The following is a 16,108-nucleotide window of genomic DNA, read 5'->3' as shown; positions in this document are numbered from 1 at the left end:
AGAAGAAGCAGGAGGAACGATGTCAGATTTCGTACTCGTAGATCCCAAAAACTGGGAATGTGATCTGCATTCGGTGAGTATCTGGAGGGTTCCGCAGTAGTTCTGAGCTGACGGAAGTTATGGAACATAGGTGTATTCGGCGTATATTGGGTACTTTCAGATGTACAATATTCCTTGGTGTGTGTCTCGAGTCTGCCCATGCCCACCTGGCTCGCCGGATTGCTATCCTTCATCGTGTCCTAACGACAGCGAACAGGTACGAACGATCATGGGGCCATTTCTTCGATTCTTTCGACGAGTTCCTTGGGTTTTCGTGGCCTGTTATCACAGTCACGGATGCGTTCACTGGGAGGGCGCACATCGTGACGAAAATGAGCGCGATCCACGGGTTCATAAAGATGATCAAGACTAGGTCAGTCTGTTCATCTAATTACTTCTCATTCCCTTAAGTACTTACATTCCCCGACTCTTTAATTAATTAATTACACCACCAGATTCGGCGAGACCCTCCCACAGGCACCCAATATCCTCATCATCACCCCCTTCGAAACAGCCCAACGGCGCGTCCGACACATCTCCGACTACGCCACCTACACCCGCCTGCACGCCACGCTTCCCGCCGCCATCCTCGCCGCGCTCAAAGCCCGCATAAAGGCTGGCGAACCCAGGGTCGTCAAGGACCTCTGGGAGAAGCGGGAGAAGACCTTCTTAGCCATCGACTTTGAGGTTAATGAGAGGAACGAGAAGACCGTTTTGGAGTTTGGGTATGCTGCTGTGCGGTGTGGGCATTTGGATGCGTGAGTCGCCTGGTTCCCCTATGGATGGATGAACAAGTTAATTGACTCGCTTGGGCTTGTATTATGTCGATGGGTAGATTGGGCCACTGGCCACCAAATCCGGATACGAATTATCGGTTCGTCGTTGTCTTATTTTTGGGGTTGGGGGTCAGGTGGTTGACTGTTGGTTTGTGCGTGTAGGAAGGGCCACTACATCGTTGCTGAACATGTGGACAAGATCGTCAACAAGCATTCACCTACGTATCCTTGGCTGGTGAGTAATCTTCACCAGGCTGAGGAAGGATCGTCTGACTGACTCGCTTCGTTCACGTTCACAGTACGCGGTAGCTATCTCGTCCCCCTTTATTCGGGAGATTCGAAGAGCTGATTCGGTGTTTCTTTGTCTCCTTCGCTTGTTTTTTTCATTCGATTAACCTTTTTCTTGCCATTTTTGATTTCTCCGATCTGGTTCGTTTTTGCGCTTTCACACCCCTTCGTGTCCCTTCACGACTCTTCTCCCTTCCCTCTCGTTCTTCCATTTCTTTCTTTTTGCGGTTTCACAGTTCGGTGACAGTCAAACGATTCCGAAAGCTAAATTGCCCCAGGTGATACAGACTGTTATTAGGTCCGTTCTATTCTCTTCCTTCTCAAGTATCTGTGAACTGACTTGTTTTTCTTTCGACCATGTTCTCGACCCTGCTCCTTGTCTTCTTTCACTACGAATCTGAAACTTCGAAAACCCTGCTTGACATATCACGTACCCCATGGTCGGTCCCTCAACGCGACCCTTCTCGAACTGGTTCACGGGCGGTGTAATCTAACATCTGCCACACCCAATCTTCGACGACGACCAAAAACAACCGGTGTTCAATGTTAATAGCAGTCTCATTAGCCCGGAATCAGAAACGTCGGCGAATACCCTGGTGCTAGTTGGTCATGGGTTGCAACCGCACCTTGCGAGGTTGGAGGATATGAAGATTCGTAAGTTTCTCTTCTCTCTCCGCCGATCGTCGTCTCTCGCGTAATCCAAAGGTCGTTGTTACTCATACTGTCCGTGATCTTCTCAATCCCGTGTACCAGGTTTACCTGCCAACCTCCTAATTCTGGACACGATGGTCCTCGAGAAGTCGCTCTACGCGGCTGGGATGAGGAGTCCCATGATGGATCCTTCGACGGGTCAGCTACGCGCGCATGGGACGAGTTTGTCACTCGACAAGCTCCTCATCTCGTTCACACTACCCAACCTCCCCACCTCTTCCGACAACTCGGGTCAAGGCCGCGATAGTAATGCCAACGGGCAACAAAGCCACGGCAAAGGCTCAGGCTCGAGTTCGAGTCGGGACAAGGACCGGGAGAAGGAATCCCTACCCGTGCAAGTACCCATCGTCCTCCCGCAATGCACGCTGCATAACGCGGGCAACGACGCGTTTATGACGCTTTATGCGCTGCAGAAGCTTATGGAGCCTGGTACGACGCGTGTGCCGACGGCGCAGAAGGTGCATTATAATAGGGGGATGGGAATGGGGATGGTCGGAGGGGCGGGGTGGGCTGTGCAGATGGGGATGGGAGGGATGCCGGGGATGGGTGGTGTGCCGGTTGGGATGGGCGGGATGGGGATGCCTATGTCCCCGCATGGGATGGTGCCGGCTTTGATGGTCCCGTCGCCCTCGATGAATTCGTTTGGGGGAGGGGTGCCGTTCCCGTATGGGAGTATGCCCAATATGAGTGGGAATGGGTTTGGAGGAGGAACAGGACAAAGTCAGTCGTTGGGTGTTAAGCATCTTGGGGGGAGGGAGCGTGCTCGGTCGAGTTATACGCTTGCGGACGAGTTTGGAGCTATGAGCTTAGGTGCTGGCGGATCGGGAGCTGGGCGTGAGAGGAAGGTTAGTGGGGTGTAGGTCTGGTATGTTGCTGGGTACCGAGATGGAGATGTGTACCAGTGGAATATCTTTTCTGCTCTGCTCTCGCATTTTGGACCCCTTTTTTACCTCGTTTATGCTAATGACCCTTGGATACTTATCAACTGGACTAGTTAGGACCTTGTTACTTTCTGTTGTTGACATCATACATGTATTGCAGCACACCTTTCGCTGTTCCTTCCTTGCATTCTGCCTCTCAAGATCTGTCTTTAGTACTCACTCGGCTCACCTTTGTTGGACCATACACGCCTCGACATTTGGACTAGCATACTTCCTGTTACTTGTTTCCCTACCTAGTTAGCTCTGATGTTTGCTCTATCGTTCTAGAATTGCTGTACGCGACAGTTGATTCGAATATCGATGTATTCCCTGTATTCTCCGTCTTACACGGGTGTTGGTTAGTGTGTCCGTTCAGCCGGTTACAAGGTTGTTCAAAGTGGGTACGGTGGATCCTGGTGAGGCTCAAATCGAAAGTACTAGTGGGCAATGCCCAACCCTTCAGTCAACACTTGATCTCCCTCTATCAATGCCTAGGTGGATTTAGCATGGATCCCGGGCTTCCGCTGTTTCGGAGACCCCTTGGATCGACACGCGGGCTGTGCTCAAGTGAGATGAGACCGACCTCCCCTCTGCCACCGCACAAGAGAGCGCTCGCCGCGTGGTGTTACTTAAAGATGTGGGTGAGGTCGAAAGGGCGTTCGGTTTCACTCTTTCCTTCGTTCGACGTGGTCCCCAGCCCATTTCATGGACCTCCCCACCGAAATCATTGAAATCGTAATCGACTTTTGCCACAACTCCCCCAGCACGCTCTCCGCCTTTTCGCAGACAGCAAGTCGTTTCAAGAACAAATCGCAAAGGCACTTGTTCTATCATCCAAAGCTGACTATCACATGGGCGACACGAAAATCGCCACCTCAGCAGCTACGGGATGTCCTCATCGCCAACCCTTCCTTGGCCTTACTTGTCAAGGGCATCTCATTTGACCTCGAGTTTAACAAGTACCCACCACCGGGGAAGACGTCCGTCACATTTGGCCCATCCCAATACAAACCCGGCCACCTCTGCGACTCGGTCTTACCGATCCTCTCCCGACTTACCCAACTCCAAACGCTATGCGTCGGAGTAAGCAACGACCATTGTGGCCATTTCGCCATAATCCCTCTCCAAGTGGGCACCGATATGATCTTTCATTCGGTAGTCTCGACGCAGATCCGGTCGGTGCAGCTATACGGCGCATCGCTCACCGTTCCGGCGTCGTTCTTCGTAAAGCAGAAGAATCTCCGGCATTGGAGTGTGCGGGATGTCAGTGCTTCGCCTTTCAGATCGCGAGTTCCTCTTCCGTACCCCCATACCCCTCCTGCGACGGCTGCGTATCCTGTTGATTATCCACCGGCCAGGTTGGAGACGTTGGAGCTTGTGACGACGACGAATGCGCCTTGGGTGGTGATGGAGGGCGCGCTGTTCCTTGACGTTTTACTACCCCTTACACATTGGAGCAAGTATCCGTGGACGTTCAAGACGAGCGGTCTTAGAGCGTTGAGGGTGTCAGTCCAGGGACGGGTCTCGCAAGCCGTGCTGTCCTGCGCGGCAGCAGTGATCAACAACGCCGCCTCCCACCTCGAAAGACTCGAGTTCGTCCTGCACAATGGTGGATGTACAATCGGTGCGTTTCACCGCTTACTACAGAGGCAACTGATAAACACCACAAATCTTCCCCCTGTCGCTTCCAGATCCATTAGACCCAATGTCCCCAACACCTCTCGCTACTCGCTGGAAGTTCAGCCATCTACTCCAGCTACCCACCATCGCGTTTTACCAACTACCTCCGAGATACGGGGAGAAATGGTCGAGTCCTGTCAAGATGATACGTGGAGTACTTGATCTCCTTGGTCTGTTTCAGATCCCGTCCCTGAGGCGGCTCGTCATCTGGTTGTACGAACCATCAGCAGCTGCCTCCGAGGGTCGTCGGGAGTGGTGTAGTGCGTGGGATGAACTTTGTCGATTCTTGATCCCGCTCTCAAGTGGAAAAGGCACCTCGGGGGAGAGGGGTAACACAAAGTTGCCATTGCTGGAGACTGTCGAGGTTTCGATTCGACAGCGGGATGCTGGGGTTTCGCTTGGGAGGGATGACCAGCGAGATTTGGTACTGAAGAGGTTAAGCCAGCTCTCAGAGCACGGTCTGCAAGTAACGGTGCGCTTCTTGCCAGCAAATTCTCCGATTCCTCAATCGGAATCCTTAGTTTAATCACGGGCGCTTATTTAAAGATGGAATAATGGACATCCTGGTTTTCCCTTTATGTTCTATTTTTGGGATCGGTTATAGGTTATTCTAGTGTACAAGAGAATCTAATTAGGTGCTTTACTCTTCGTAACCCGAATGCCAGCATCTGTTGCAATTGGTACGGTCAGCAGCGAAAGGTGAACTGAAGCAAGGCATATGTGGCAGTGCAATATTATTGATGCAATCACGGAAGACGCCGATACATCGTCGGCGTCTGTTGTTCCAAAAAGTTTCGCGAGGACTGCTCGAGGCTCGATATCGTCGACGGCGACGACGACAAAACCTACGCCGGCCGTAACTCCAATACCACCCTCAACGACATGGACAACACAAAACCAAAGTCAAACGGCACCCAAAAGAAGAAATTCGGCCCGAACAAGGGCAAACAATCGCTCCTGAAGAGCAAAGCCAATGCTGCAAGCGGTTATGCCCATCGCCAAAGTCTGAAGGCGAAGAAACGGGAGCAGGAAGTGGGGGATGTATACGAGTATGTCCAGGAGAAGACACGGCGGTCAAAGGTCCGTATGGATCTCGACAGGGATGAGGCCCAAGAGTTTGGAGATTTGGACGGTTTGGAGGACGGTCAGCGGGAGGCCCTGCGGGCTAGGTTGATTGGGGAGCACGACGATGACGAGGGGATTGATAGCGAAGACGACGAGGAAATTGACAGTGACGCTGCTTTTGAGGAGAGCGACGAAGAGCGGTTCGCAGAGTTCTTCCCTAACAAGGTGTGCACGGTTCTTGCGACTATTGGTTGTGGTGTTGTTTAAACTAGCTTTTTAGAAGAAAAAAGCAGCCTCGAAGAAAAAGGAGCGCTCTGTACGCTTTGCTGAAGTAGATTTGAACGAGGACGACGAGCCTCCAGCCCAGGAGAAGGAGGAGAGCGACGAAGATGAGGATGAAGACGAGGATGAGGAAGAAGAAGGCGACCCTGACGAGTTTATTGATCTCTTGGATGTCCTGGACGGCAAGGGCGAAATCGACATGCCCAGCGATGAGGAAGGAGCGTCAAAATCTTCACCTCAGCCTTCGAAATCGCAGTCAAAGTTGGATATGGACGACGATTTTGACATGGAGGAAGGGGTTGGCGAGAAGGGCGAAGACGAGGAGGACGAAGATGAAGATGAAGAGGACGGCGACGACGACGAAGAGGATGAAGAGGGCGACGAGGGTGAAGAAGAATTCCAAATCACCGCCTCCGACGACGAAGCCGATGAGGGCAACTTGGACAACCTCCAAAGTTTCGTCGAAGCCCTCGATACCACCGCTCAAAAACGCAAAGCCGACGAGGACCCATCAGCATCTCAGCAAAAGCGAAAACGACGACTAATCCAGGAACAGACGGAGACAGGTGCTGAGGACGAGTTCAGAGTGAATGCAAGCGGTATGTTCATAGTCTAATTCCCTTTTTTAACTATTCTAATAGATATGGGGGATATAGGTTCGAAGCTCAACCTCGATGACCTTCTGGAGCCTCTGGCGACCCAATCCTCGTCCCTGTTGTCACTGAAAAAGACGACCAAAGTCCTGGGCTCATCATCTAAAACCAAATCCCTGTCCGCACCACTCCCCCAACGTGCCCAAGAAAAGCTCGACCGTCAAGCAGCATATGAGCAGACCAAGGAGGAGGTTGACAAATGGTCGAATACCATGAAACGGATACGAGAAGCAAGTGCACTACTGTCCCCTATCCTTCTTCTCCTCTGACTGTAGACCCTCGTATAGGCTGAGCACCTAAGCTTCCCTCTACAAGCTGAGAAAGCAGGCCGAGTCTCCAACCTTGAGCTGACCGCCAAGTTCAAACCAACCACAGCACTCGAAAGCGCAGTCGACTCCCTCCTCAAATCCGCGAAAGTCAGAGAAGACGAAATCCAGGAAACAGAGGAAAGCATGCTCAAAGCTAACAACCTCACCGTCGAAGAAGTCGCTCAACGACGTGCCGAGCTGCGCAAGATGCGTGAGCTGATGTATCGAGCGGAGGTCAAGGCGAAGCGGGTGAAGAAGATTAAGAGTAAGACGTATAGGAAGTTGAAGAGGAAGGAGAGGGAGAGGATGGCGGAGAAGATTGACGAGGAGGATAGTGATGATGAGGAGGCGCAGATGAGGAGGGAGATGGAGAGGGCAAGGGAGAGGGCTACCCTTCGCCATAAACACACCGGCAAGTGGGCGCGACAAATGAAGCACAAGCATCTCGATGTGGATCAGCGAAAGGAGATTGAGGAGATGTTGGACAAGGGCGAGAAGTTGAAGAGGAGGATAGAGGGCCTCGGCTCTGACGAGAGTGAGGAGGACAGTGATGACGACATGTCGGACGAGGAGGACCCCGAGAAAATCAAAGCCGATGCATTCGACGAACTGCAGAAGCTGAAGGAGACGGACGGGGACGACGCCGAAGTCACAGCTGGAAAGAAGGGCAAGTCGGTGTTCGAGATGAAGTTCATGAAGGATGCTATGGCAAGGCAGGATGCTGTGGCGAACCGGGAAGTTGACGACTTTATGAACGAACTCTCCGGAGCGATGAACGTGGACAGTGACGACGAGGAGGCCGAGGTTGCAGCTGAGGAGCACGATCCCTCGAGTGGTGTCGTGGTACAGAGGGTTGGCGGACGTGTAGTCTACCGGCCAGGAGCACCGGTAAGCTCATTTGCATTTTCGTCTTCCATCAGCTCCCTCAGACCTTTTCTCCAGTCTACAAGCCAACCCTCAACAACAACTCGAGCCCCCGCCCCTCCCTCCGACACATCCAGCGTAACCCTCAAATCAACCGACCTCCTCTCACCCATCGTCCCGCAATCACCTCTGAACGAAACGACCTTCTCCTCCTCCTCAAAACCCTCCGGCGAGATCAACCCCTGGCTCGCCCACGCCACCGACGACTCGGCCAAAATCGCACGCAAGAAGAACGAAGTGGTCGTCAGCAAAGACAGCAAATCCGCTGAAAAATCCAAGAACAAGCTGAAAAAGGAGGCGAGAAAACGGCAGGAGGAGAAGGAGCTGGCCAAGGACGATGCGACGCTTGAGATTTCGATGGATAATGTGTTGCAGTTGGGTGAACCGTCTAAAGAGGGGCAGGCTTCCACTTCGGCTGCATCATCCCAGAAGAAGGCTCCAAAGGCCAAAACTTCGACAACTACAGGCGGCGACGACTCGGATGAAGACTCGGATGCCAACAGCGAGGTTGACGCTCAGGAACAAGCACTCCTCCGAAAAGCAAAAGGAAAGGGCAAAGCAGCTGCACCCACCGCTTTCCAACAACGCGATCTCGTCGCGCTTGCCTTTGCGGGCGACAACGTCGTTCGAGTTCGTATCTCTTTACTTCCGCTTTGATGACACTGGCTGAAGCCCCATTCTTGGAACAGGAATTCGAAGAGGCCAAACGGCGAGAAATCGAAGATGACGCGCCTAAGGAAGTGGACACTACCATCCCAGGTTGGGGTTCATGGGCCGGTGCAGGCATGCGCAAAAAGCCTCCCAAACCTGAGCGAATCAAGAAGATCGCCGGTGTGGACCCTACGACTCGAGCCGACTACAATAAGAAGCACATCATCATCTCTGAAAAGAGGGACAAGAAGGCTGCCAAGTACCTCGTCAAGGATTTACCATATCCCTACACGAGTCAGGCTCAGTTCGAGCGGACGATGGAGAGACCGTTGGGCACCCAATGGAACACGAGAGTCGCGTTCCAGAGAGCTACGCTACCAAGAGTGGTCAAAAAGGTAAATTATGTTCCTTGTCTTTCAGGCAGCGATTTTCTGATTGTATGTCGCTTTCAGCCTGGCGTCATCATTACTCCCCTCAACAAGGCTACCTAACAATCCTATCTATCTTCTGTTGTGGTGAATACATATGGATGGAAATCTATTTACACAACGAACTAGTACAGCGAGGCTAAGACATGACGATTCATTATATTCGTACACTCAGAAATGGTCCGCCGCTAGTGATCACAACAATAATCACTGAAGGTGTCCACTATGGTCGTCGAAAAGAAAATACAAAGTAAATGGCATCATGCAAAAATAAGAGAGTAAAAGAAAGTCGAAGGCTTTTTGGATTCAAAGGTTTAACCCGAACCACCGCGGGCCAAGTCGATGAGGACGTAGACATTGGCGGCAACGACCAGCAACCAGATGGCGACACCAACCGCAATAGTGAGCTTGTTGTTGCTGTAATCCACCATTTCGTAGTCATCTGCGCTTTCAGCTGTCCCTGCATCAGGAATCTTGCTTGGGCCGTCGGATGCCGGGGTACCAGGAGGGGAGACGGTCATGGTCGGGGAAGTCGGCACCTTCGCATCCCCCTTAGTCGAAGGTGCACCGCTGGGTTCCCGGTTGAGAACGGGGACCGCGAGGTCTGATGTACTGGGCTCAGCCGTGAAGGATTCGACTGTCTTCTTGGGCTTGCGCACGCTCATGATCGTCTTGGAAGACGTGCACCAAAGTAGGGGGAATGTAATGAACGGGAGAACGACCGAAAGCACGACCTGGGATGCGACGAGCAATGCGTCAATGCCCGGCCTCCCAACCACCAATGCGACCGTCATAGAAGGGATGATCGCCAACAACCGGGTAATGAGCCGGCGGACAAGAGGCTACAGTGACAATCAGCATCAGGAAAAGAAGATCAAGAGAACCGAGTGTCGAGCGGTAACTTACAGAAACTCTCCACCTCAAGAAGCCTTCGCAAACGGCTTGCCCTGCAACGGTGGCGATCAGGGATGAGCTCTGGATATATGTTGTGAATCAAATGCACTGGCAACCGGAAGGCTGGGGTGACGTACCTGGCCAGAAGCCAAAAGAGCGATAGCGAAGAGGGTTGCTGCGCCTGAGTAGATGGATCAGCAACGAACCTTGAATAAAGCGAGAGCATGCGTACTTTGCCCAACAATGTCACGGATGAGGTCATAACAGTCGAAAAGACTGGCAGGGTCGCCATCGCCTGACCATTGGTCTCCATAGTAAAAGACAGCGGAAGCCAAAATAAGAATCCTGGAAAGACAGGTTAATCAGGAGTATGGAACGATAGGCTACATATAGCTTACGAAGAGTTGATGAGAACAGCAAAGCCCAAGAGGCTGGCAGCAACATCGAAGATTCCATGATAGAGGTGGGCACGGACAAAAGCAAACGGATTGTTCTCGTGTTCGCTGTGTTTCGTAGCCTGGTCATAGAAACTCGGAGGTGGCTTCGCAAAGGCGTGCTGCACATGGTGCTTAATCGAATGCCAGATGTAACCCAACCGGGAGCGAGGGATCTCGGCACTATCCATAGAATGCCAATCCTCCTTCTTCAACTCGCGGAACTCAATACGATCTTGAGTGGCGAGTGCGGATCCAATGAACAAGCTGTGAGGCATGACAGTGGCACCAAGGATGCCAACCGCTGATCAAAAGGTCAGCGTCTAGGTGACTGGAGATAAGAATGAAACCTACAGGTATAGAGCCCTCCGGACTGGAAGATGTACTTGGAAGGAACGTAGCCGAGGAACGCATCGCCCCAATGGACGTCGACCTTGGAAATGACGATGCACATGCACACCAGAACAGCGATGACCTGCAAAACAGTTAGCAAACAGACAGCCGAAAAATGCGCAAGCACATACCATTCCGGCGATGAGCAACTCAAACAGCCGCACTGGCCGCCCTCTCAAGGGATCACCAAAGGCCAAGATAACAATGACGTCAAACGCAGTGATCAGGACGCCGTGCCAAAGTTCGAGGGACGGGAAGAGCATGCAAAGAGCAATGGCAGATCCCAAGAGCTCCGCCAAATCCGTGGCGATGATGGCGACTTCTGCGAGGACGTAAAGAGGGTAGAGGCCCAACCATCGGTAGAGCAGCGTATGCTTGGGTCGATTGTACAACAGCAAACGACTGTGCCCGGCGAGATCTACCCGTCGAAGATTGTCAGTGATTGGAATTGCAGCAAAGGGGGATACGGAGATTAAACCCGCCCTGCTCGAAAACAATAATAGACTGGGATCTGTCGTAATCCGCGGACTAGTGCACTTTTCCCAACCCTGAGCGACGATATCGGAATCGCGAGAAAAGGCGAGGTACACGAGCAGGGCGTGGTTGGTGGCGAGATGGAGCGAAACCCCAAATGGCGAGGAATAAAGACACGTACCAAGTCCCGTCACACATCCCAACCGACTCGCAAGGACCTACAAGTGCACATCGTCAGCAACAGCCTTATCGCCTCGAATCAGCACCGCGCACCTGCAGGAACACCGCAAAGAGACCGGCGAGCAGTACAACGAAGAGCAAGCGATACCCAAACTGGGAGCCGGCTTGCAAGTCTACACCCCAATTTCCCCTGCGAACGAGAAACGAGAAGTGAGCATTCAACTGCCCCGCCCAGCGTGGATGGCAACGTACGGGTCAAAGTAGGCTACAGCGCAGACGACACCGACGCCGGTATGCCTTTTAACGTGGTGGATGGTCAGCGACCCCGCCTGTTTGAGTTTGTCAAGCCATGGTCTGGCTGGAGTGGGATTGTCCTGCTGGGCACCAGAGGAGGGAGGGGAGGTGGGGGAAGCTAACATGGGGGAAAGCAAGAAAGCGGCGTAAGCTCGCGGTCGAGCATAAGTAGTGAACCAGAAGAGAGGACGACGAACCCAAGTTAACGGATGAGTGTCTTAGCTGAAACGATTGAACGGTACGCTTTTCACTTTCCTTCATTTCCACATGAAGCCGCTCCGATCAACATCCTCAGAACCCGGCTAAGCCCGCTCCTCCTCGTCCTCTTGACTTTCAACGGAAAATGAAATACTCCCAATCGTTTCCTTACACTTTCATTATGGAGGGCGCGTGCAGCGGAGCTCCTTAGGAACACAAAAAATCGTCATAAATTCGAGTGTACCGCTATTCTGTTTTGATCACGTAATCCGACGTTAGCCAAGAAAAACACGGCCTCCTCCCAGTTCCCCCACTCACCATATTCCAAATCCATCCAGAAACTCGTGGAATCCTCCAACTTCAAATCACAGTTCGAAAAGTAAAGCAAAGAATACAGAAGAGAAGGTGTCGCCAAGGAAATAGCAGGAGTTTGATGGGCGACGTCGATGCGCACGGGCTACCGTCGAGGCAGCAATTGGGGGTATCCAGAAGAAGGGAACGCGAAAATTTGAAGAAAAAAGGGTCGCATATCACCACCGTTCGATGAAGTGTTTATACTGTGCTGGCAGGAAGGCTGCGTCGATGACCCGGGGTCTCGTTTCCGCCAGATCGAAGCAACGAACTTAGCCTTCCTCGCCTGGTCGAAGCATTCGCACCTTGACCACTCAACGCGCCCATCCTCCTCGGAAGGTTCCTCAACCTCTCCCGCACGCCTTTCACACCATGCAACCTATACTCAGGGACCGCTTCTGAGTCATTTGCCATTCTCCCTGCTGCCAATGCACGTGTCGGGCCTAGGGTTGATGTACCAGTATTTCGTTCTCGTTCTCTGTGAAAATCGCCATTCAGGGAAGTGGCATCACCTTCTTGTGGGGATCGTTGGTGAGCGTTCGACGACTCTACGAATTCATGACTCCCTTCCAGGATGGCATCTCCTGGAACTCTGCTGCCGCGAAACAGTGCTCCAGACACTCGCCGCCAGATGGAAGATGTCGAAGACCGGATACTCCAGGTTGCGCTCTTCCTGCTGCTCTGGCTTTGATACGACGCCATCGACCACCGCTTTCTCGTTTGCGTCTCTGACCCCTCTGCCTCCTTGAGGCTCCTTCGCGCAGTCGGAGGATCGATAACCAAGGGAGGCGGTCGCGCAAGACGCCCGTGCTCATCAACATGCTTCCAAGCCCCAACATTCCTCCCATCAACGGTGTTCACAGAGGATTCCATTGTGTCGGTCCACTGCGTCGGAGTAACCCTCCGAACTTCCTCGACGGTTTCATCCACCACCTGACTCGCGAACCTGCACGTTCTTGGGTCCTCCAATGCCATCTTCCCCTCCTGTGGAACATCAGAGCAATCGCCCATTCCGCTCGAACTACTCTCTTCCGGTGTGGGAGATGTGAACGTCAACGCAGGAACTAGTTGGTGAGTTTCCATGATATCGCCTTTGATGACCGGTTTCAGTGAAGATTTTACGACAGGTTTCTATTCCACTCACCCTTGAAGTCCTCTTCCACACAAGCGGAGAATTCTTCATATTGTTCCTTCGTATCCACCCAAAACTCTTCTACTTCGATGTCGCTATCTTCCTGGCCAACGCTCACGTCGTACGCTGCAGACCCAAATCTCTGGTAGAGTGCAATTCAGTCCCAGGCTTGTGCAGAAGGGAAAGGCGCCGATCAATCGATGAAACGATATGAAAGTTAGTAAATGCCCAGTGAGCATTTGCTGCCACAGTACTGTCGCTCCCCACTTGTTCGTTTTCACCACATGTTCGTTTTCTCCGTTTCCGCTGCTCCTTTCGCCTTATAACTTGGTATACCGACATTTTCAGTAATTCTAAGCATGATAATGCACTTTAAACCACGAAAAACGAAGGGGAATGGGTGAAAACGAACGAGGAGGAAAATTCAGTGCCATCACATCCATCAGGAGCCATCAACTGAAAGGCGTGTCCCCATTGGCTCTTACGCAGCGGAGTAGAGAAAAAACGATGGCCCATCACCATCAAAACGAACAAGTGGTGAAAACGAACAAGTGGGGAGCGACAGTATGTCGACAAAGGACAACGTGAGGCATACACTGAGTGCTATCACGATGTGAAGATAAACGGACGAGGAAGCTTACCTTTTCTTCGACCAACTGCCCATATGACGAATCCGATCCTTCCTCATCGCTTTCAGAACCCCGGTCACGTTCAGAATCCACACTTTCTCCATCCTCATCGATAGTCGGTCTCCATCGTGGGACCTCTGAATCAGGCTCCGGCGAATGCTCATGGTCCGGAATTGCTTCATCGGCCCCATCATCATCAAGACCACACAGACTCGTGCTGCCAAACACCTGAATATCCTCGAAGATCGGTGAAAGCTCCAACTCGAACAATTTGGAGGAATAGGACTGCGAATTGGGGTACGATTTGGGTCTTGGGTCCTACCGAGCGAATCGAGCTTAGTTCACTTCAATCTAACGGGGTTAACACAGGGGGCACAGCCCACCTTGGATCTCCGACTCGGGGGAGCAGGCGCCTGCGGAGGAGAGGGCTCTAGTGCCAGAGAGATGTCTCGATTCATCATCTGTAACATCGACTTCTCTCCATTAATTAGCCTTCCGGTACTTGCTGTGCTATCAATATCACTGTCACCTTTTCCCAGTCCTCATGGGACTGGTCCGGAGATAGAAGGTCGCTTGAAGTCCCCGCTGGGGCAGAATATCGTTTCTGAATCGGTCAGAAGTCAGACAGTTGACGATTGAATTGGAAGAGGGGGGGCTCTTCACCTGTTTCACGTCAATCATACCTCGGACGGGACTTGAGTCTGTATTGCTGCAATAATCATGCGGGCCTCGTAAGGCGAAGACTTCAGCACCGATGGATTGGTAGGCGTTCTGCACGTCTGGTCGGTACACTTCTCCAAAGCAAACACTGTCAACCTACCGCATTCAAAATTGAAGGGAGAGTAACGGCGTCCTTCGAAATTCAATAAACAATGTGAGCCCGATAATAACGAAGTTCTCTTTACGACCGAATGACTTACGTTATCGCTATATGACTGTCTGTTCCGCGTTCTTGACGCGGGAGAAGGTGATTCTTGCCAAGATTCCTAAATTCAATGATCAGCAGACGCTCTTGCGCAACTTGAACCTCCCTGAAGGAAATCTGAGCCAGCTCACAGAGCCCCAAAACAGAAAGAGACGCCCAACAGGGAAGGATACACAGAAACGAACTCCAGACATACCGACAGGTGACTGGCCGAACCGATCCCTCTATCCCCCACCCACCCCCTTTCTGGAGTCACCGGCTCGCTTTGCACACCAATCACCCCAATCCCTCCGGATCCTGGCTCAGCCAGGTGATGGCGGTGACAAACACATCCACAACCGTCACCAAATCGAACTGGGATTGATCGCCTTTTGTCAGAGTCCGTTGTGATAACCGTCGTGTAATGTCCATTATTACCGCTGCCATTGCCACTTCCAGTTCTCATTTCCGTTCTCTCCGGGTCGTATCCGTCGGGGGTGTGACTGTTTCTGAGGGGCGAGTGGCCTAGAGGCGTCATATACACGCTTTGGGAGTACGGGCTTAGATCTGTAGCACACGACCAGATTCGGGTCAGTACAGCGGTTAATTGGGACGGGGACGTTGCAGAGCCGATCTCAGTCCCATATAGCGACCACGCACGAAAGATAGATAGAACATACCATATTCTCCCGAGTCTCGCCCTCTTCCCCTCTTTGGCGTCCCCGGGTTGCTCATGACACGCGTCGAACCCGGTCTGCTACTACTAGGCGTCGGTTCAGTGTCCAACGAGGGCGTAATCCGAAAAGCCTGTAACGACCAGCAGCACAACCAACAGTCAGTATCAATCCATCCATTAGTTCTCAACAACAAAGATCAGAACAGCTCGACTCACCGGTGTCGGAAGGACGTACAAACTAAGAGCTCGAAGCGCAGAATTGAGCATCGTATTATTGGCTTGCTAGGCCTCTATACTCTCGCCCGCCTTTTCTCCAATCTGCTCAGAGACGTCTAGAAGAGCACCGAGAACATCGAGGTCCACAGTCAAGTTGTCGATAGGGCGCCCTTTGGGCCAAATTGTACAGGGGAAACACAGTCCAGATCGTCCCATTCAAGCGGCGGCGCACAAGCCGAATTTGTCTTGCAGTATTTGGTTCGCCGGATGCTATTTTTAGAAACGTCCGATCTCAATTGGGCATAGCCAGAGCTTGCAGGCTCGATTCGGGATCTCAGTATAGTTCGAGTTCAGCGAGCTCGAACGGTTGTCAAGCCGGTATTCAGAATACTTGACAGACCGGCGGATAATTTTTGAAAATGAACTAGGTTTGGCCGATGAATACGGGAATTATCATAGACATTAGAGTTCCTATATTCCTGGACGCGACCAAAAGGCCCCGTCCGGTCTTTAAACACTAATAGGCGCCTGGCTGCAGCACAAAGACCGATAGGCGACGACAGATAGTAGGCGTTATCGTTCTTGCGGGCAAACAGATGCGACCCTAC

The 16,108-nt window shown here is 52.2% G+C and overlaps 4 protein-coding genes across 4 annotated transcripts; 2 read left to right on the top strand and 2 right to left on the bottom strand.

Annotated features, from left to right (window-relative positions):
* Window positions 1–371: 371 nt before the first annotated feature.
* On the top strand, window positions 372–2,674 carry CC1G_13769 (hypothetical protein; the record flags this gene model as incomplete). The annotated part of the gene is made up of 4 exons (XM_002912191.1): window positions 372–412; window positions 495–797; window positions 1,660–1,757; window positions 1,857–2,674. 4 exons carry the CDS (start codon window positions 372–374, stop codon window positions 2,672–2,674), a joined length of 1,260 nt encoding a protein of 419 aa, XP_002912237.1.
* A 2,622-nt stretch (window positions 2,675–5,296) lies between these two features.
* On the top strand, window positions 5,297–8,788 carry CC1G_13768 (small nucleolar ribonucleoprotein complex subunit Utp14; the record flags this gene model as incomplete). Its single annotated transcript, XM_002912190.1, has 7 exons — window positions 5,297–5,704; window positions 5,760–6,360; window positions 6,418–6,605; window positions 6,702–7,610; window positions 7,665–8,276; window positions 8,336–8,692; window positions 8,750–8,788. The coding sequence occupies 7 exons, from the start codon at window positions 5,297–5,299 to the stop codon at window positions 8,786–8,788; spliced, it is 3,114 nt and encodes a 1,037-aa protein (XP_002912236.1).
* A 251-nt stretch (window positions 8,789–9,039) lies between these two features.
* On the bottom strand, window positions 9,040–11,655 carry CC1G_00707 (hypothetical protein; the record flags this gene model as incomplete). The annotated part of the gene is made up of 11 exons (XM_001829476.2): window positions 9,040–9,567; window positions 9,632–9,700; window positions 9,757–9,800; window positions 9,852–9,964; window positions 10,018–10,357; window positions 10,408–10,528; window positions 10,578–10,864; window positions 11,102–11,138; window positions 11,194–11,290; window positions 11,353–11,512; window positions 11,592–11,655. 11 exons carry the CDS (start codon window positions 11,653–11,655, stop codon window positions 9,040–9,042), a joined length of 1,860 nt encoding a protein of 619 aa, XP_001829528.2.
* A 296-nt stretch (window positions 11,656–11,951) lies between these two features.
* Window positions 11,952–14,311, bottom strand: CC1G_00706 (hypothetical protein). The gene is made up of 5 exons (XM_001829475.2): window positions 14,234–14,311; window positions 14,088–14,177; window positions 13,717–14,022; window positions 13,088–13,217; window positions 11,952–13,034 (listed from the first exon to the last, which is right to left on the bottom strand). The coding sequence occupies exons 2-5, from the start codon at window positions 14,160–14,162 to the stop codon at window positions 12,145–12,147; spliced, it is 1,401 nt and encodes a 466-aa protein (XP_001829527.2). The 5' UTR covers window positions 14,163–14,177; window positions 14,234–14,311; the 3' UTR covers window positions 11,952–12,144.
* Between the last annotated feature and the right edge of the window lie 1,797 nt (window positions 14,312–16,108).

Source organism: Coprinopsis cinerea, assembly GCF_000182895.1.
Source record: "Coprinopsis cinerea okayama7#130 chromosome 1 map unlocalized cont3.1, whole genome shotgun sequence".
NCBI classification, from domain to species: domain Eukaryota; kingdom Fungi; phylum Basidiomycota; class Agaricomycetes; order Agaricales; family Psathyrellaceae; genus Coprinopsis; species Coprinopsis cinerea.
The sequence above is the reverse complement of the archived record's forward strand: the minus strand, read 5'-3'. Positions and strand labels throughout refer to the sequence as shown.

Bases quoted from the DNA above. Each gene is read 5' to 3' on its own strand.
- CC1G_00706 (XM_001829475.2), bottom strand. From the start codon at position 14,162: ATGAATCGAGACATCTCTCTGGCACTAGAGCCCTCTCCTCCGCAGGCG. The intron at 14,023-14,087 runs GTGGGCTGTGCC...TTCGCTCGGTAG, and splicing joins CCCCGAGTCGGAGATCCAAG to GACCCAAGACCCAAATCGTA. The intron at 13,218-13,716 runs GTAAGCTTCCTC...GCACTCTACCAG, and splicing joins GGCAGTTGGTCGAAGAAAAG to AGATTTGGGTCTGCAGCGTA.